Raw genomic sequence first — 21,054 nt, forward strand, 5'->3', positions numbered from 1 at the left:
TTTATGATGTTTCTCTACAATAACTCAGGATGCAAAACACCAATTAAGTAACTGCAGCTGGAGAAACATACTGCAATCTGGACCTAAATTGTGTATCACCACAAAGATTGCAATACCTGTATTCTAATACTTACCACAAAAAAAACTTGTCATGAACCAAGTTTGCTTTATTTTCCTCCAATCATACTTAAAGAATATTAAATAATGCTTCTGTAATTTCCTATTTAATACCATCCCCTAACTTGCTACTTCTATTTGGAGGCCTACAAACAATTCCACTACACTGACTTCATCATTTAGTCAACGATCAATTTCACCTATTCTTAAAAAAACTCTTCAATGTTGTGGACATGGATCACGGAACACTGGCTGTTTGGCTTTCCCACTTACTGAATGTTCTGCAGCAATATCCTTGGAATGTGACACCAGGGATGCTCACGTTTGTTCCCCTGTTACACTTTTTCCTACTCAATGCCTGATGTACCATAGACTTGGCTGTTGCTGCATTGCCTCGGAGAAACTATCCATCCTTAAAAGTACCCAAAAGTGGAAAGTCTGTAATGTATTCCTGCCCTTAGTGTGACTTGTACCTGCGCAACCGATAGCATAACCACTCAACTATATCTGCCATCAGTGACTATTTTAGCTTTTGAAATGCTCCACAATAATTCAGGATGCAAACTAAGTTGCTGCAGCTGGAGAAATATGCTACACAGTCCCTAACTTCCCAGTAGGGTTTTTTGCAGTACAGTGGTAGTGTCCCTGTCTGAGCTAAGAGGCCTGGGTTCAACTAGGAGAAAGTGAGGACTGCAGAAGCTGGAGATCAGAGCTGAAAGTGTTGCAGGAAAAATGCAGCAGGTTAGGGTATGAGCCCTTCTTCAGGAATCATAAGGGCTCATGCCCGAACTGTGAATTCTCCTGCTCCTTGGATGTTGCCTGACCTGCTGCGCTTTTCCAGCAACAGTTTCAGCTCTGATCTCCAGCATCTGCAGTCCTCCCTTTCTCCTGGATTCAACTAAACAGGCCAATCAGAAAAGATTTCTGACTCCCTCTATCGCAGTAAGAACACTATAGGAAAGATTATAATGGCAACTCAGCCTATGGTGTTACTCTTTTTGAAAATCATCTGGAATAGGTTCCGTTCACCAGCTTCAGTATGTGAAGGTACCAAGTATGGACTTATAGCCTCTTAGCAGGCAGACTACACTTCGATCCAACATTGCTCAGCCACTCCTCTCCACCTGCAAGCAAATCTAGTACTTTAGTACTAAGGAGAAAACACACAAGTCTTAATCTAATGTGTGATCTGGTTACCAAGCCATCTGAAGAGCTTTTACAAAGCACTTTTCACAATTTCTCATCATTCCCAGTTTTTTGAGGTAGTGTGTAATTTGGTAATATATCCTGTTTACAAAAGCAAGTATGATGTTGATTGAAAAACCCCTGTTTGGGGGCAGGTAGGATTTGAAGTGGATTTTACATTAGAAAATTAAAATGAGCTGTTTTAATGTAACTTGTAACTTCTTACTATCAATCATATGATAAACTACATCTTAAGACAAAAGCCTCTAAAGACTCTTTAGTTAGGCCCTTCAAGGTGGTCAAGGAAAGAGATAGCAGCACACTACTCCAAACAAAAAACTGTAGTGGCAACCCTGCAGCACCTACAAGAGGGTTAACAATACTGGAGATTCAGACCTTTGAAGACTTTGTTTTAAGCTTTTTACTACATTGTAAAATCTATGCTCACATGGAAGTGTGGCCAAGGCAGGCAGCTTCCAGCCAATTCAACAGCTGTTTCAGTTGTTCACCTCTTTACTGTGCACACATCATTTCTTCACAATAGAAATGCAATACTGTGATATTGCATGTTCATACCAAACGTTTAGTCCTGCACATACACAATAACGAATATCAGCAGATGCTGCCTTCAATAAAAGGCACCAAGATTGGAAGTATGCACTCATGATTTTGATGCTCAGATAAAGCAGTGCTGCTTCCTGAAAGTTTGGCAGCACACTTCACCCCAATTGTGGCACACCAGGGGAAAATCACATTGAAGTCATCTAGTATAGGCCTAATTGAATATATAGATCAGGAAAACAAAAGACAGTACAGATACTACAGGAGGTCCTATGAGCTTTTACTAACTACCTTAACAAAAACCTTGGCAACAAAGATCTTGCTCTTTCAAAAATTTTATAACACAATAGTTCTGCATCCAAGGAATCCATACAGGACTCCATCAATCATTGTGACATTTAGAAAAATGTTATTTTGGAGCTTTGAAATCAGAATTTATACATTAACAGAATTGTTGCTGAAGTGATCAGATTGAGATTAGGGTTACTGGTATTAGGTAAGTAGTTCTGAAATAATCAATATTGGTGTGCATTAAGTTTCAGCTAATCTGATTAGGTTATAGGAACGTGGGTGATGAAAGGCAAAACATACAATCTTCACTACAAGATTGTTTATGCACAAGTCTTCCACCAGTCTTAACAATGGGTACTAATTCATAGGTTGACCAATCACCATCAGGTAATAAAAGGCAGAAAAACTCTTGTCAGGGCTCACTAGCAATTTAATTTTACTATTGCAAACCAAGTAGGCCCTTAGACTTAGACTCAGTCACAGTAAGAAGAGACAGATTTATAGTACATAAACAGACCTTTTGGTCCAACTTGTCTATGCCAACCAGCTATCCTAACCTAATCTAGTCCCATTTGCCAGCACATGGCCCATATCCCTCATTGCCTTCCTATTCATATAGCTGTCCAGATGACTTTTAAATGTTGTAATTGTACCAGCCTTCACCACTTCCTCTGGCAGCTCATTCCATACATAACACCACCACCTGCATGAACAAGTTGCCCCTTAGGTCACTTAAAATTTCTCCCCTCTCACCCAAACCTATCCACTCTAGTTCTCCAGGTGAAAAACTGTCTTTTTACCTGTCCACATCCCTCATGATTTTACAAAATGTCTATATTGTAGCAACATATAATGGCATGACAGCACATACAGCAGTTCCAGTCATTTTGCCTTAACAGTGGTCTGGATGTATAGAGAGTATATCCCAAAAAACAAACAACTACTTTATTGCAAATTATTCAATGAAGTGACCTCGCAGCACCTGGGTTCAATTCCAGCCTTAGCCATGTGCCCATGTGGAGCTTGACTTTTTCTGTATCTGGCTTTCTCCCACAGTCCAAAGCTGTGCAGGTTAGATTAATTGACCATGCTAAAATTGCCCAGTGTCCAGGGATGTCGAAGCTAGGTGGATTAGTTATGGAAATGCAGGGATAGGGTTGGGTCTGTTATCCAGTTCATCTACAATTTATAGAGATTGTTAGTAAAAACTAAGACTTCAAATTGTATATACAACATACATACAAGACAGGATCTGATTTTCCAATTCATTCTCGACACAGTACATGTGGCCACTGCACTGGAATGTCAATCTCAGTTATGTTCAAGTCTTAAGGGAGCCTTAAATCACAAGCTGAGGTAAATACACAAAACAAAAGCACAGCAAAAGCTGCAGGAAGAACCTGCAGTTATAAAGCATGTTTTCTATTGCTAGACATGTCAAAACATTCACAACCATTCACTTTAAAGTGATTGATACAGTCTAACTAGAACACATGAAGAGGATATCAGTTTTGCTATAAGATGTGGGAGTTGGTCTGGATACAGAATTCATACAGTTCCCGGATGTCCAACCGGCTAATACACTGAGAAATTGCTTCTGACACTTAACATTCTCTAAATTCTTCAATGGAACTCAAACCTATGACTTTCTTCTCAATGCTGGCAGTGAGTTCATTTATCACTCCTGGTCTATGATTGGTGTTGAAGTATCTATGGGTTATAGCACGGTGGCCCAGTGGTTAGCACTGCTGCCTCACAGCGCCAGAGACCCGGGTTCAATTCCCGCCTCAGGCGATTGACTGTGTGGAGTTTGCACGTTCTCCCAGTGTCTGCGTGGGTTTCCTCCGGGTGCTCCGGTTTCCTCCCACAGTCCAAAGATGTGCAGGTCAGGTGAATTGGCCATGCTAAATTGCCCATAGTGTTAGGTAAGGGGTAGATGTAGGGGTATGGCTGGGTTGCGCTTCGGCGGGATGGTGTGGACTTGTTGGGCCGAAGGACCTGTTTCCACACTAAGTAATCTATCTATCTATCTAGAAGAGATTCAATGATAAAACATGACACATTTGTATTATTAATCACAGCTCCAGATTCACTAATGGTGTGTTAATAACTCATAGGATAAATGATAGTGACATTAAAACGAGACGTAGAAAAGTGTGACCAGTTGTGTCAATATGTCACAAGAACATACAAACCCGAAACAGTGCAAAGTTACAATGTTGATCCTCTGCTACAAGACTGATGAGTTACGAGAAGTGACAAGATTGGGCCTCAGGTACAATTAATAATTTATCTAACATTAGAACACCACAATTTAAACTACAAAGATGAAGTCACATGCTCAAAATTAGTTAAACACAGGTTTCGCACGAATGCCAAGACAATTAATATACATAATTTATCAAACTCAATTATGGAGATCCCAGTAAATAGTGAAGGCAAGGTTGGGAGGGTGGTTGAGTGCGCTGGCACTTTTATACCTGAGTATCGATCACAATCCTTTCGTCCAAGAGAAGGACATCCTACATGGGATTTCTCTATCAGTATTCAACTATTTTCATTTGCCATTCAGAAATGCTGAAATTGTACTTCACAGAATTATTACTACAAGTGTAACAATTAAATCTACAGTGAAATTAATTTGGAATTGAGTGGATTAAACAATTATATTGTGAAAAAGCACTTAGGTGGTAACTTGATGATCACTATGTGGAGTTGAAATTTGACATTTTAGAGCTAAAATACACTATTATAATTAATACACAACATATATTTAGAAATACACAACTTTATTAAAAAGCAAAAAAACCCTTAAAAGCATTAATTTCTTGGGAAAGCAAAACACCAGAGACAAATTTGCAGATAAAATATTTTAAAAATGCCAGCTCAAAGAAAATTTATTCCTCCAAACATTTTAGCAGTAGTTGAAACGTAACTGAATTTACAGTACTTCAGAAAGGGGTGGAATGGCAGAAAAAAAACAATTAAAAAAGCAGTTCCACTATAACATTACATACAAAGAAAACCCATTTTTAAAATGCTTGCCATTTAACCTTCACAAATTTCACAAAATGTAATAAGCACTAGGCAACTGTAATCACAAAAACATCCCTTTCCCTACCACATAATGTAGACGGTGCATATACTATGAAAAATTTGAAAAGCCAACTGAAAGTAGCCAGTGAATATCTAATTATATTTCAAATTCTACAGCCATGCCAAAATAGTCACAAGCCAATAATCAGCTTCTTATCTGTACATATTGATGAAATTGTGTATATTCACTGATTTTTTAAGACAACCACAGAAAGTATTTCCTTAACATTTGTGTTTATTTAGGACAACTTTTTTTTCTTCCACACCAAGCAGCATTGTACAATATAAGCTATAGCCACAAAAAGACAGACTGCATGGTACAAGTGCAAAGAAAATCTGATTCATCCTCCACTTATGTATTTAAAGATAACATCCATCTTACACAGGATATGTAGCCTTCTGATCAAATTATACAAAGTGATTAAACCTAAAGATGTCAAAAGTTGAAAGGAGTTTATAAAGAGTCCAGAGGAAAAAAAAATAATTAAGTTCAGATTCTTGCACCGCACAATGGAGTTATTTATTTTTCAATTCAAGAAATTTCCAAAATTAAATAATCCTAACTCCTGTCTGTAAACGTTTTGGGGATAGTATGTGCCCAGAATAATCAGGAGTGATAACACTATAATTGCGATCTCCTTTATCATGTACCACAATTGCTGCATAAAATATTTATGGAATTTATTGCATTTTAATCTGTATTAACTCTGTGGATAATTTTAAAATAAACAATATCTACGCTCAGCTGAAACAGGCTACTCGATTTAGATGAAGCTGGAAGGTTACATAACACAAATTTAGATATTTACATTTACATAGTTTTAAATGCTCATTCAGGATGCAGTGCGATAAGGATTAAAACGGACTTGTGTGTTTCTCCTAACAGGCATTTTTGAAAGTAAAACTATGTTCAAATACCTTCAAATGCAGGTGGGGAAGTGAACAACATATGTAAAACACAATATTTAAAATCCAGCATATGATGGACATTACCTTACAGTGCTGAAAAATATCATCTGTGCCTTCTGATGGTTCAGAAAAAGTTTGCTTCCTTTTTCCAAAGGAGTTAAATATACAATTTTGTAACAAACAAAAACGTCCTCTGAAGTATTTGGGAATACTTGAGAAAATTAAGTAATAGCTTCTAATATATCTCAGGCATTTTGGTAATATATATATTAAAATAATAGTATTACTTTGTACAGAAGATTTTCCTTACAGTAAACTGAACTTGATAAATAGTGTACAGATCACAATAGATGTTTAATTCTTAAGGGACAATCTCATTTACAGTTTCTGCATGATAGAGGCGCCCCAATGGATTGTACAAATTGATTTTGACTGCTTCAAAAAACAGTTTTATTACTACAAACCAACAAAAAAAAGACATAAATGCACCTTTATTTCTATTAAGTTATATGGCTCAGTTTTCACAGCATGTAATTACACCTCAATCTACCTATAAATTTAAGGCTACTTATGAGAACATCCTGCCACAGTTTGATGTTTTACTCAGTTACTGGTGAGCTAACTATCTACCAAATACTAGTGTGAATTTTGTCACATCGTATAAAACTGAAGTCAAATTTATAATCAGCTCATCTTATTATATAATTATATATATATTATATATATGCTGCCTTGAAATTTCTGGTTGAATACATTATGCAGTCAATCTGCAGTCAACGTCACTGAACTCTACAAAGTAGGATCTATGGATTGAAGTCCAATTCAACACCACATTCTTGAATAATTGAGATTTCTTACAGTTTTAGTGTCTATTCAATGGAGCAGTACTGTGGATTTTTGTATGATTTGAGCTGCACCTCAAAAGTAGAGTTTATAATACCTGATAACTATTGCATCTGTACAGTAACAGACTAAAGGTCTCATATTAGTCAACTATTTCCTAGTTCAATTACCCTCTGAACTATTTCAGATAGGAAGAAAAGACTTCATTACAGTCATCTTTCCTCTTCAAGATCCCATGACAATTCGTGGGGTCTTGTCCAGGAAATATAGAAAGGGAAGTAAAACTCTACTGTATTACATTATGGGTTTTAAACTTGAATAAATGAGTTTCAAGTTAAGTTCAAAACATTAACATGATTAATGCACTGAAGCTGGTAACCAGTCAGTGGAAGGTGTCCAATCAATGTTTGCACTTGAACACTTACTACTTTAACTATAATGTGCACCATGTAGCGCTGAACATGAAGTAGGAAATGTGTCACTTTTTTTAGCGCTAGTCATGCATCAAGGTGCATGCACACTGAAGGACCAAACTCTTTAGAAACAGTGTCCCCAAACTATGAAAAGCCAATATTTCTGCTCACACTTTTACAAGCTTTCAGTTTATTACAATTACTCAGTCACATATTCAAATTCCCACGTAGCCACCACTAAAACTAAACAATCTTCTGGATATCCTAAAAGCAGAAACAATTAATTCTTTCAGAAAAGAAAACAGTTTTTAAACTGAAATATAGTTTCAAAACAGTCAGCAGAACCACCCACATTCATTTTGTAGGTTATTAATTTATGGAACATGCTGGATAATGCTTTAAAAAATGATACATGGGCTCCTGCGTGCTGGACTGCAAATACCGGACATGCGAATCAGCTCCACCAAGACAAACAGCTCTTTGCTGGCCCTAGAGTATTTATGTCACCCACAGTTACTTATTTAATAATTGTTATAATTACAAAAATGCTTGGCATTGGTCTTATTGTAGTTTGGTTAGTGAATATAATTACATAAAATTACTGCAATTTATTTGCTTCAGACCTTGTAAAAAAAAATAGCTTTTTAAAATAATTTGATAAAAAAACATTTAGCTTCAAGCATAATCCAATATTGAATTCTTGAACCAGAGTTTCCTTTTGTAAGGATATTAAAAAACTTGAGGTACTTTTTAAAACTGGATTAGTAAAGATGTCCCACTTGAATGTATAAAACTTTGTGAAAAGGAAAATTTTAAATATAATTTTTTAAAATGATGTACAGTCTACGAAATCCCATTGAATTTTAAATTTCAGCCTTTTTACATTTTGCTCTCTTGGGTTCTTTATACATAATACATACTTCTTGAACAAAATGGTGTAGAAATTGACATAATTTACACTTCATTGTGTACTAAGTTTACCAGAAAATCAATGTGCTATTGCTTACAATTAAAATTACACAGCAATAATCAAAATGTACAACAAATCTTTATCTAATGGTATTAGATTACATTGCTACAATTGCAATTTACAATGCTATAAAACACCATTAAATGAATGACAAAAAGACAGTGATGACAGTATTTTTGTGTTATCATGAATGACCATTTAACATACAAAAGATCAGAAACAGTGGAAGAGAAGAGCCGGATTGTACTTGTATAAAGTAAACTGAAAAAAGGCTGAGCAATATTTGCATCAAGTACCAATCTATTAACGAGCGATGCAAAATATTACAAGGATATCACTTGTTGCTGAGGAACAGGTTGCAGCTATTCAGCTTTCAACTTTTCAGAATAAGCACCAGGGAACAGAATCCACAGAGGCACAGTTTGTGGTGGTTTAAATAGCACCAACAGCAGGCTAACAAATGAATGCTGGTGTGCGCTGCACTTCACACTTCAAAGCCTCTATCGGCTTGTTGGAACAATGACAAGCCCCAATCACTTGGGGGAGAAAAGATAAATAGTTTCTAAAACATCATACAACAGGAGCCAATTGTTTTGCAGCAACACTAAAACCAATTCACAGTAAAATGTATTTGCTTTAATTTTCCAGTAGTAAAGAAGCAAAACAATGTTTGCAGGCCACTCAAGCACCTTTTGTTTGATGGAGTGGATGAAGTTGGTCCACATCGTCCTTGCATAGGTCACATTGTTTTGAGGTAGAATTCCTAATTACCTACAAATAGAAGGGGGAAGTAAGTTATCTACCTTATACTATTAATTACAGACTTGTTTCAAATTCAAAAACCATAATACAAGGATTAGGCAAAGGAGAACAAACCTCCATATCAACTTTAACAACAAATTACAATTTAACACAGCTCATCAGCTTTTAAAGTCTGGAGATTCATACATCCCAAGTAAAAAAAATAATAAAAGCTAAACCACAAAATATCAACAAGTTTAGTTTCAACAAGAAAAGTTCCACTAAAAAGCATCAAGTATTAGCATTTCATATGAAACTCAAACGACTAATCACTGAAACTCTGAATATGTGTGTGTTAATCATAATGCCAGTACATTATTGTTGGGAAAGCAGGAAACGGAGGAAGCTAGAACCTGAAATAGTTTTTCAAATGCAGCATCTGTGGAGCAAGAGAAACAGAGTTAACGTTTAAGGTTTGTGACTTTTCCCAATTCTGATGGAAGATCACAGACCTGAAAAGTTAAGTGTTTCTATTAGTATTGGAACTTTGCTCAGTATTAAAAAGCAGTTATTTCAAATCGAAAGGGATATTTGCCTCTGCATTTGGATTTGAAGCACATGCACATCTTACACAAATGAAAAAAAATCCTAAACCATATGAGATATTCTGGATCTTAACTTTTCAGTTAGTCAGTTTATACATACTAAGAGTTTGTATGTCATCACACATAGCTGTACACATTTGGATAATATATTTTAGCCTTGCACGTTTCTAACCTTACCTTATAAGACTGATAAAGTACGTGAGTTCTTAGCGAGGTTTAACCCCAGAGAAATGTGTAGCATAAGGAGACTGCATGCCAAGTGTGACCCACATTGCAGATGTATTTGTGCTGGACTGAGGGATGAGAGGTGCTGACTGAGCAAGCGCTGAGCGTGACAAAGGTGGGTGATGCACTGTAAAGGAAGGGTGAGAGGCTTTGGGCTGCAGGGATGAAAGCTTCATGGCTAATGCTGTGTTAGCAGATTGAAGCGAGGCAGTTGAAGAGGAGCAAGAAATGGAAGAAGACAAGTATCCATCACTAACAGTGGACATATTACGGAAAAGTGAAGGATCAGGACTGTTTGAATTTAACAGTGGAGGTGGTGGTGGTAAGGAAATATTTGGGGGAGGAGTGTTAAGCACAGACTGCGTAGGTGCCCGGGTAAGGTACGGGGCCATTCTGCTCTCAGCAGAAGATAATGCACTGGAAGAAACAGACAGAAATGAATGGGAAGTTGTAGGTGCAGTCTGTAGTGGGTTAAAGTTTAACATCGTGCTACTAGATACTGGAACATTGCCGAAATTGGCTCCAAACTGATGAGAAGAGACTGAAGGCACCACATGGTTAAAAATACCTGAAATAGGAGAGAAAAAACAGCTCAAAGATTTTTGACTAGCAGGAAGCAAAGCATCAATATAGCAGCTAAGCCCACACTGGAGCTGTTTTGTCCAGCAAGCACAGTAAAAGCAACAAAAGAAAAGTTATCAAAAAGCAAAACAATTCAGGTTACCCAAAGCATAGCAAATCTCCTTTTCAGTCAACTTCTAGTTTATCAAAGGAAAAGTATACATTTTATATAATACAAAATGTAAACAATACTTTAAAATATGTTTTTACCTACCATGTACTGAAGGTTACTTGCAACAGTTTTGCTTCATTGTCACTGTCCTCATCTACGAAATTTTCCTCTCCTCACGAATTAACAAATACTTGCACTTTTTTATATTTCAGTAATTACTCTGAATATGTGCATCTACATGATGACTGTTACTATACTATTCAAATCATGGAAAACAGATCCCTGAAAAACAAATCCTTCAGAGAGAGATCACTGGTCTTACATGATGGCCACTGTACAGAAAGGGACCCCAGGATGAAGTTCATAAAAACCCCAATTGGAGAGTTTACCCTCTTCTCCAGTAAGTTTGCTTGGCTGTGGTGTCTTCCTATAACACTAAGCTTATATTCATGATCATTTCCCATTATCTGTGCATTCCAGGGAGCTTAATCCTATGTTAAACATATTGGCATCAAACACTATTAAAGTACTTTGGAGTGCTTCATAAAATTACTTAGGATGATTTGCAATAATGTACTTGAAAAGACAGTACTGTATTACAAAGTCTATGTTCTACTTAGAGTATTAAACTAGCCACGTGGAAAAACAGAATTCAAAGATGAATTGTACGAAAACAAAAAAGTTTTTTAAAAATAAAATCTAGACTTTTTATATTTATTACTTAATTCTACAAGTTGCCAACAGAAGATACATTTTGCTTGCAGTGGTAGTATTGGAATTATTTGTTTTTTATGAACAGTGCTAAATTTGCACTGTCTTTTTCTGTTGAGCACCTCAGGGGTCAGCCAGATGCCTTCCAATAATCAAGATTAAAAGATGGTCTTTAACAACAAATGAAGGGACCAACTAATACATTTTTGTTTAGAAACCTAAACTCCATACCACATCAACGAACTGCTCCACAATTCAAGATTTTGTTTTCACTGCCTATTCCATGGGCAGTTCCAAGAACTGATCAAATGTTGCTTAAAGCATATTTGTCTCCATTTATTTTTAATGAGTTGGCACCTCTGTCCGGAGAGCATGGGGATGTTAACACAAATATGGTTGCTCTTTCCTTCATGTGCAATCTCAGATGCTGCTGGAGATGAAAGGCAGTGTGGAAATATGGCTGTCTTAATGTCAGCCAGTTGTTTGCTGATATCTCTAACTACTTTACACAGTTGCAACTAATTATGTAAAATGTAAGATGGAATTGAGAATTTGAGAATTAGGAATTAGTGGAATTTCCTTTTAAAATCTCACAAAAAGGTGTCACAAACCACAAAAAATTCTCCCCCTTGTCCCTTTGGTGTTTGTTCCAGTTTCAAGCACCCTTCTAACAATGTGCCAAATTTGAAATAATTTTTGTACTGAAGGTGGTGAGATAAATTTCCCAAAGTCCCATTTCACGGAGCCATAATGCAGAAGTTCAAAAAGGATGCAATAATAGAACTGAGTTTAATCTCTTTTACCCCTTTCAGCCAGCAGAAAGAATAAAGCTTGAGAAAGTATTTCACAGGACATAGAATGCAGGTTGATAATCAAAAATCCTCTTGAAGCCCCACTGTTTCAGGCAATGAAAAAAAAAACTCTGCAGCAAATAGAATCAATGCAGTTTACTCGGCTGAAGTAGAGTTTGCACCGCTCAATTATTAATCTGCAACAAAGCAGCACCGATGTCAACAAAGACTGAAAATAGATGATGGAATTTGACACAACAGTTGCATGTTCAAATCTAACTTTGGGACGGAGGGGGAAGTGGGAGGCGGTTGTGTACACGTCATGGATATCAGAGGGCCAAATGAATGCGGAACAAAGATTTTAGGTGCTGATCTTGAAAGACCACAATCAATGGTGTAGAACAAGTCTTAATTGAGGACATAATAGTATCAATCCCTTGTGCTGCATCGTTATGCACTGCTCTTGGAAGATTGCCTGTCACACCATGGTCAAGTCCAACCACAAATCCATATTGTCTAAATAATGCTTTATGATAAACAGAATAAGAATTAGTTATATCCACCAACACTTGCTCTAAAACATGATCATTGGTCACTTGCACTTGGAACAATAAGATAAAAACAAGTCCAAACTGCTGTTTTGCTTGGCTTGAGGAACCAACATTGAAATTCGCTTTGATCGTTCTAGAATGGGAGAAACGGAAGGTAATCTAATAATACAATAAGATAGGTATTTAAATAAAAGAGTATGGATCAGTCATTAACAAGGTATGTCAAGTAGTAAACTTGAACAGTGCTCGTTCAAACCAATATAGCAATCAATTTTGTAGGCCAGGCCAGAATAGTAGCTATTAGCAAGGGTGTTATTCTGTAGGTTTCAGCACTGTCACCAGTCAGTATAAAATGGGTTTCCAGAAAATAGCTTAAAAAGTTTTTAAAATTTAGGTTTTCATGTACAACGCAGACTTTTGGAGCTGTTTGTTCATAGTTGTACAAAATCAGTGATTTTCATCCTCACCACTCCATGTTCTCTGGAAAACATATTCATAAAAAAGTGATTCTGTCCTCTGCAGATGGAAAGCACATGTCCAGGCACTGCAAATTTTTCAGTTAAAACAAAGCCTGGGGGATAAATATTTTCAAGTACATTGTCCATGGCAACACCTCGACCAGAGTCCATTTGCTATTCGACACCCTCTCTCGTAGTATGATCCCTTTGAAATTTGGCCTTCTTACACCTGTCCTGATGAGTGCAAGTCAAAAGACCCACACTTAATGATATTCAAAGGTCTATACTACCTTTAGACATGCCCTTCTCTTTCCTGCATTTGCCAGTAATTCAGTGCTGTAAATACCAAAAACTATCACATAGAAACTATTTTCTGTCCTTTTCCTTTCCACGACAATTAGATAAACTGGATAAAGTCACTAACCTTTCATTAATAACCTAAACTACAAATACTGACTTGGGCAAGAGTCACCTCAAAAATCTCACCAAAAGATAATGTTAAGATCAACCATCTGGGAATTGGACCAAGAATAATGCAAAGTTGCATAACCTTCGCATTATGCTTCTTCATACCTTCCAACAAAAAAAACAGCTTTTTCAACAGAAAAATATTCACCAAGTAAAGCACACGATAACTGGCATTTACACAGCACTTCTTACAATCAGTATGCCTTAAAGTACTTCACAACCAATGAAGTACTTTTGATATGTAGTTATTGTTGTAATTTAGAGAATGAAGATCAGTAAAAATCTCAAAGTTCATTACTATTACATTAGGTTGCCTGGAGGGTAACACTTCTTCACCAAGAACACAAAATGCTTCTGGATGAAGTCCTGTCCAAAAAAAGACCTCTTGTCCTTCCATTACAGCCTCTCCAGCATTCTTGCCTTTTATGGAAGTCACTACATACACACCCTTAGCATTATGAAAATAAACTGCCTCTGAAAGAGGGAAGTTCACAGAATTATAATTCTCTTCTCCTCGCACCAACATATTAGAGTGTAATGAATAATTGTGAATCTGCCAACCCATTAAAAAAAGGGTGCAGACAAACTGATCCCAGACCTTGATCAGCATTAGTTCAGGGTCTTGAATCATTCAGAAACCTCATTTAAAAGAGTCAAATGCTCTTCTGTATATCCAATGAATATTACCTTAATGCAAGATATTACAATTATTTTCACACCTATAAACTCATAAGCTCTGAATAAACCATCAAAAGCCAAACATTTTATCAAATACATGCTTTTGTTCTAAATACGGTTTCCTTCATTTGAATACTTAGCTAGATTTTGTACATCTTACTGACATTAAATAATGTATTCATCATTTTTGGCATTGATGTTTCACTAAAAGAAGCGTTGCCTATAATATTGAGGTTCAAACTCGAGCAGCAATCACATAATCCTTGTGTTATGAAAGACAGTATAGAAAAATCAATCTTAAAAACAATGTAAATATACTCAACAAATCAAGAAGCCACAAGGTTCCACACGTTGCACTATATTATGTCAGATTTGTACTCCACTTGCAATAGCAATTTTAGTGTTAGCTGACAGTCACTAAACATCTGCTAGACTATGACACTGTTTTCTGAATGATTTGCAGCACAAAAAGGAATTATAATATTTATACCTGTGGTCAATTTTTTTGATCTTACCAGAGCCATTTCCAACAGCAATCAGAAAATATAGTGCAATTCTCTGTAAATTCCAATATAGATCTCAGTGCTGCTTGATAACATTTAGATGTATTTCTATGACAGACATTATGGAAATCTGAAATGGCTGCGCTCAATTTTAAATCTATATTTATTTTCATATCAAAGAATGCCAAGATTTTTGATATTGTTCCAACAATAAATTCCAATGCTCACATTTCTAGTTTTTCAGTTTAATTTTTTTATCCATGCAACTCTAGAATTTCATTCACACTCTCTCCCTCCCCATTCAAGTGTAAAGGTGGAGAGAGAGTCCAGGGACATTAGAGATCTGAATATGGGGAACATGGGAGTGGAATTTCATAGTAAAAGTGCATCTTACAGCAGATCTCATGGACCAGGAAAGGGATATGCTGTTCTCACCCCCAACCCCACCTCAAGAAAGCCTCATCGCCCCACTACAAATCATAGCCCTCTCTTTCAATCTCCAAGCCAAACTCCAATCATGAATCTAGTCTTCTCTAGCTCCTCCTCTCAACCCAAGGACTGTCAGTGTGAGAAATACAAGTTCTTTTAACGGTAAACAAGGACGTATTTTTAAATCAACCTATTCATACTATTACACCAATCTGGAATAGATGGGGCTTGAACCTGGGCCTCCTGACTCAGAAATGGGATACTACTGCTGCATCATAAGAACCCTTCCAAGGACAAACTAGAATGTCAGGTTGATGATTTAGTGACGAGGAAAAAAAAAGTCAAGTGTAAGAGCTCTTCTGGATAATTAAAAATATGGGCTGGAGTCAGGGTTCTAGTAGTAGTGGTAGTGCTCCTACCTGAGCCAGAAGCCCCAGGTTCAAGTCCCAGCTGCTCTACAGGTGGGTCATAAGCCTGAACAGGTTGATTAATAAATGGTTTGGTTCTTTACACGGGTCTTCTAGAGAGGGAGGACATGGCGTCCACTGGTACTTGAAGCTTTTCAATACAAGTGGGCACCATGGGCTGAGATGCATTATATTCCCAGTCACATGATATTTTCATTTCATTTCTTCGTTTTCTTCTTTTGGTTTTCAGTTACTGGTGTTCCTAATGCACCAGAACAGCTAAATCAGCAACTCACAAGCAACCTCTTAAAACCAAAGGATGCAATCCATTTGAACTCAGAAACCTGTAGATCCACAACTCCATTTGTTTGCTTAATCCCACTTCCTTGGTGATTTTGATTTCACCATGTCACTCTCTCCATTTCACCTCCTGACTTACTGCTATGAGTGGAATGTTTTTGTATCGTGTATGAAGACAGAAGTGTGTCTTTTCATTTCATCTGCCATTTCCTTATTACCTACCACTAACTCAGTTTTCCTTCTCCGGAAAAACAATACTCAATTTATTTACCCTTTCCTTTTTTGAGAGCTGTAACGTAGACACTCTTAATATCCATTTTTACATTCCTTACTCATTTCTTCTCATATTATAATTTCCTTCTGCCATTCTTTATAGTCCCATCATCTGACCTGCCACTCATTTATGCCTTCCTCCTTACCCTCCCCACCTTTGATGCTTTCCCCAATTTATTTAGTTAACAACAGATGATGGGCTTTCCCTTCAGAATTTATCTGCAGTCCTCACTTTCGTCTAAACCTCACTAAGACGTTGCTGTGGGGATCCAATTAAGAAACAAAACATGCTTCAACTGGAAAAAATTTCCAAGCATTTGAACTGGAATTTATCTAAATTAAAATCTACAACTTGTTTGACCGGTTATTGATTAATTGAATTGAAAAGGGTGCAAGTGCACAGAAAATTGATGGTTTCCAAATGCTATTAGGTAATCATTGTCATGTTTCATTTTCATAGCTGAACATTTTTCAATTTAGGAAATGAAAGTAAAAAGTTAGGCCAAAAATGTAATGCAAATTCAACAGGTTGAATTTCAGTTTCTTTTTAAAACTGTACTGCAGCGCAGTTCTCTCTCCAATGCTACCAGAAAAATGGATCAGATGCAACTTAATTTTATCTAGCATTCTCCATGCATTATACAAAGTCTGTACCATAATCATCATACCTCGAGGGACGATAAGGCTGTTCTACAACAACAGAGAGTCAGTCATGCTGGTATGCTTTTAGTGAATAACCTTTGCTAGTGTACAAATCTGTTTTCATGAATACATAAATTAATTAATTAATTATCTATCCTTTTATGAAAAAAAGTATCAAGGAAAGAACTGTTTGCAAATTACCTGCATCATAACAAAACAACTACAATGAGGAATTTTAAAAATTTCTCTAATAGCTTATGGGATCCTAAAATGTAGGATATCATGGAAAACTGAGTACTACCATTGATTACACAGATAGTTGATTGGAGATAGTCAAATATAACCTTTTGAAATTTTCCTCCAGCTAATATCCTACAGGAAAGGAATTCAGTGTTTCAGTGGAAGTGGGCATGAGCTTACCCTACAAAATTGCCCCTCATTGTCCATTAGATTACAGAAAGGTGACTAATCAGGAAACCATCTCCTCAAGCAAAACTTTGTTCATTCAGTTTACCAGAATAGTAGATAAATATCTTCTGAAAAGGGCCTTGTTTCAAATGGTCATATTAAAGTGAAGTTCACATTTATGGAATAGGACAAAGCTTTGAAGTGAATCTATTTTCCTGCTGACCCAAGTACTGTTTCTATCAAAATAGATTAAGGTTTATTCAAAATACTATGAAATCTTTTAGGTTCCCTTTCAAAATGTACAAGCTTCTTTACAATATAAAGCTCCCTTTATAGATGCTATTTCAGCTCTTTTAACTGCAGTACACTCTAAAGTAACTCCTACAGTCCCATCAGCATTGCTAACATTCAGAAACAAGCAACACAGTACAATAATTAGTCAACCTAATGCCACAACTATAACAAGAACCATGCTTGCAGTAACTAGTGTCAATCCAAAGAACTGCAATACTATTCACCCCAGCACAGAGCCCAAGTTAACCTGCATAGGGTGCTGTGATACTGGGATAACCTGACCAGGCAAAGAACTGCAACAGAATGATATGATTATGTTTGAATAAAATATAGTGCGTGATTAGTTTAGTTAACATCTATTTGAAAAAAAATTGCAATTGGCACATTTTTATGAAGTATTCCTCCCAAAGGGATTGTGGACTTGCGAAATACAACTTTTAATTTTTTTTGACATTTCTTATTCTCTTCCATGCAATTTGCTCATCTTTATATTATATGGTTTTGCACATTTCTCTAATTGGCCTCTCAGACATTTTATGCTCCCTACATTTTCTTTACCTTTGACCCCTGACTTGCTCAGCTCATCGCCTTTTGCACCAGTCAACCCATCAGGTTGCTTCTTGTTTGAGGAGAGATTGGAGTCAATATTGGAGTCGACTTTGTTCCTGGTCAGCTGGTACAGTGCACTGGAATTCAGCCCCACCATCTCTGAAGTTTTACGAGCTAAACAAGCACCTTCATTATAATCATGTAAACTGATATCTGCAGATCGTCCAGAATGGTAATTAAAAGTGATAGGAGAGACTGCATGACAACCATTTTCCTCCACTGAGACTGGGGTGGTGATGTGCTTCCTCTGATGGGATCCCATTTTAGCATCACTGACTGAAAGTTCACCTGTAAGAGGCCTGGTGCCAAAAGGAGATACTTGGCATAAAGCAGCTGCTGACTGAGATGTGTTGTCAGAGTTCTTCGTCAAATTGATATCAGATATTGGAGAGAAAGTGGATTTCCATTTACTACTGTTAGTTGTATTACTGCAACTGAGTCCTTGCTTCCGCACTGGTAAGTTTCCACCTATAAAAATTTTAAAACAAAGTCAGTCTAAGAAGAAAATAGGTGTGATAGAAGCAATCAATACATTTTTAAACTGCACTTTCAAAATAAGGTTTAATTCATAGCTCCCATAAAAGTTTCACCAAAAAGTCTGGGTGTGATTTAATCCTTTAATAGAACTATATCAAACCTCATTGCACAAGTCAGATTTCTAGCGTTAAAAGACCCAAGGCTAGAAAAAGCTTTCCAAAAGTAAACAAAAAGTGAAAAATATAAAAAGGCACTCACTGGAACTGCGCAGACAGTATGACCATGCCTATTTAAGCTCATTCATTCAGGGAAAATAAAATTGCCTCTTCACCTTGGTTTCTCTCAAAATCACAAAGCAAACTCAAGGGGTCAAATGTTTACTCCTGCATCTACTTATTTTCTTACACTAACCCCCATGATTTTTACTTCCAGTATTCCAAGCATTGATCATTTTTTGCTTCAAGATCTTCATGACAAAATTATAGAAGTTTCCATTCACTGGTATTGGCCTTATCTAGATTTGTTTGGTCTGATCTCAGCAAACCCTAAACTACTGCTCCAGGTTAGATACTCTATTGCAGTTTAATATTCCACACAACTATAATTTTAAAAAATCCACTCAGGTGACTTAAATCACAGCTAAATAATCCAGATTTCTGTATTTTTCCCTTGTAACAATCTTTTGATCCAAATTGATATATGTATATTGGCTTGGTTTTTCCCAGCTTCCATTCGCAATTGGTTCACATCTATTTTAAGGCGACAACTACTTCATGCCGAGCATGGTACACTCTCCAACTTAAATTTTTCGGATTCTACAGTATTTGTGCTGTATCGTCAAATTGAGTCCAATATCTATTATTTCCTCCAGATATTTTACAATTTAACTCTCAGCTTTTAAAAAAACATATACACTGGCCCTCATTTTTCTTCCCAACACATAGCTTTCACTTAGTTGTATTTAATTATATCTGGCACTCTTCTACCCTGATTAGCTTTAGTCAGTTCTGATCTACATCCTCCAATTTAACTCACCTCCAGATTTTGGTATCTGCAAACTCCAATGGTTCATGATGCATGTTTTAATTCAAGTATTACAATATAGTTTGACAGCTTCTGCAAGTTCTTTGACATATTCAGCCCTTGCATCAAAAATATAATTCCCAAATATTTCTCAACATTCATTGTTTTCTTTCTTGCAAACTTCATTTTAAAATTCACACCCAAATATTACTTAAGTTTTAGTTTCAGTAGCAACCTTTTGAAAGGCAGCATTTGGAAAATCCAAACCTAATCTAATTTGGGATGTCAATTCTTCAAGTGAAGGACATTTTGAGACATGGCCTTGTCTTTCATAACGTACTGGCTGTTTATGTGCTAAATTATTAAAGTTTGCTTTTTCCAAGATTCAATTCATCATCTTTTGGATGATACATTAACTTCATTAACTTATTCATGAAGACAGTGAATTATTTGCCAAATTTTATCACTATCCTCTCCTGGTCTTTGGAATAAATACATGGATTCCTGAAAATTTGCTTATTGTAAGCATTCTATGGGGAAACACTGATGCCAAATTTTGTACAATTCCTTTGATTATTAATGTTGAAAAATGACATGCTATTAAGTCAGGCATTGTAGGAATAATTCAACTCAAGTACTGTACTCTTGCTTTTAAAACAGTGCTACTTAAGTTTTGTTTAGACTCTGTACTTATTCATTTCCAGGTTCCAACTTCCCCTCCTGATAAGATTATTTGCATATCTGAAGTTTCCCCAATTTCTTTCCAATGGATTTGTTCATCTTCCTTTTTGCAACATTTATAAAGCTCTCCTCACTCCAGTACCTATTCACTTTGTATATGCTTTGTTATCCCACTTGGGGAATATATTTATTAACTCATGCTTGGTCATCTTAGAAATATATGCCTTCACATTATTGTAGCTTTGAAGATATACCATTTTTCCCTAGTTTACACAAGAACAAATGTTTCCTCTAGGTAATGTCTGAAAGCTACCCAGAGCTGATCCTGGGGACTGTCCCCAAATTTACAACCAATTCCAAGTATGGCTGTGATCAGAATCAACTTGGAAATGACATAGCTTTTAATATCTGGTGAACTATTCTATCATTTAGTCTCAAGTCAAGTTGAGAAACGTGTTTCCTGGCTTTCATGATCAAATGTATTGTGAAACAACCACTTACCACAAACAACTGCAAACCACTTGAGCAATTCATATTTGCTTGGATTGAAATCCCTCATTAATATAGCTTTCCTAGTTTCACATAATCTGTTCATCTTATCATGAAGTACTGTGTATTATGCTAATTCAAATTCTGATTCAATAACATTCATGTATGTTAAA

The 21,054-nt window shown here is 36.4% G+C and overlaps 1 protein-coding gene across 3 annotated transcripts in view; it reads right to left on the minus strand.

Moving 5' to 3' along the window:
• Window positions 1-4,926: 4,926 nt before the first annotated feature.
• The window catches only part of dot1l (DOT1-like histone H3K79 methyltransferase), a 101,461-nt gene continuing 85,333 nt past the window's right edge, over window positions 4,927-21,054 (minus strand). Inside the window, exons 27-29 of one of the 3 annotated variants that reach the window (XM_072594101.1) lie at window positions 18,500-18,679; window positions 9,909-10,524; window positions 4,927-9,156 (exon numbers count right to left, since the gene is read on the minus strand). In XM_072594101.1, coding sequence (XP_072450202.1) covers window positions 9,938-10,524; window positions 18,500-18,679 — 767 coding nt within the window. In that variant the 3' untranslated portion in view covers window positions 4,927-9,156; window positions 9,909-9,937. Of the gene's footprint in view, window positions 9,157-9,908; window positions 10,525-18,160; window positions 18,680-21,054 lie in introns of all 3 variants that reach the window. The other 2 variants (XM_072594100.1, XM_072594102.1) reach the window with 2 other exon arrangements.

This window comes from Chiloscyllium punctatum, chromosome 24, assembly GCF_047496795.1.
Source record: "Chiloscyllium punctatum isolate Juve2018m chromosome 24, sChiPun1.3, whole genome shotgun sequence".
Taxonomy (NCBI): Eukaryota; Metazoa; Chordata; class Chondrichthyes; order Orectolobiformes; family Hemiscylliidae; genus Chiloscyllium; species Chiloscyllium punctatum.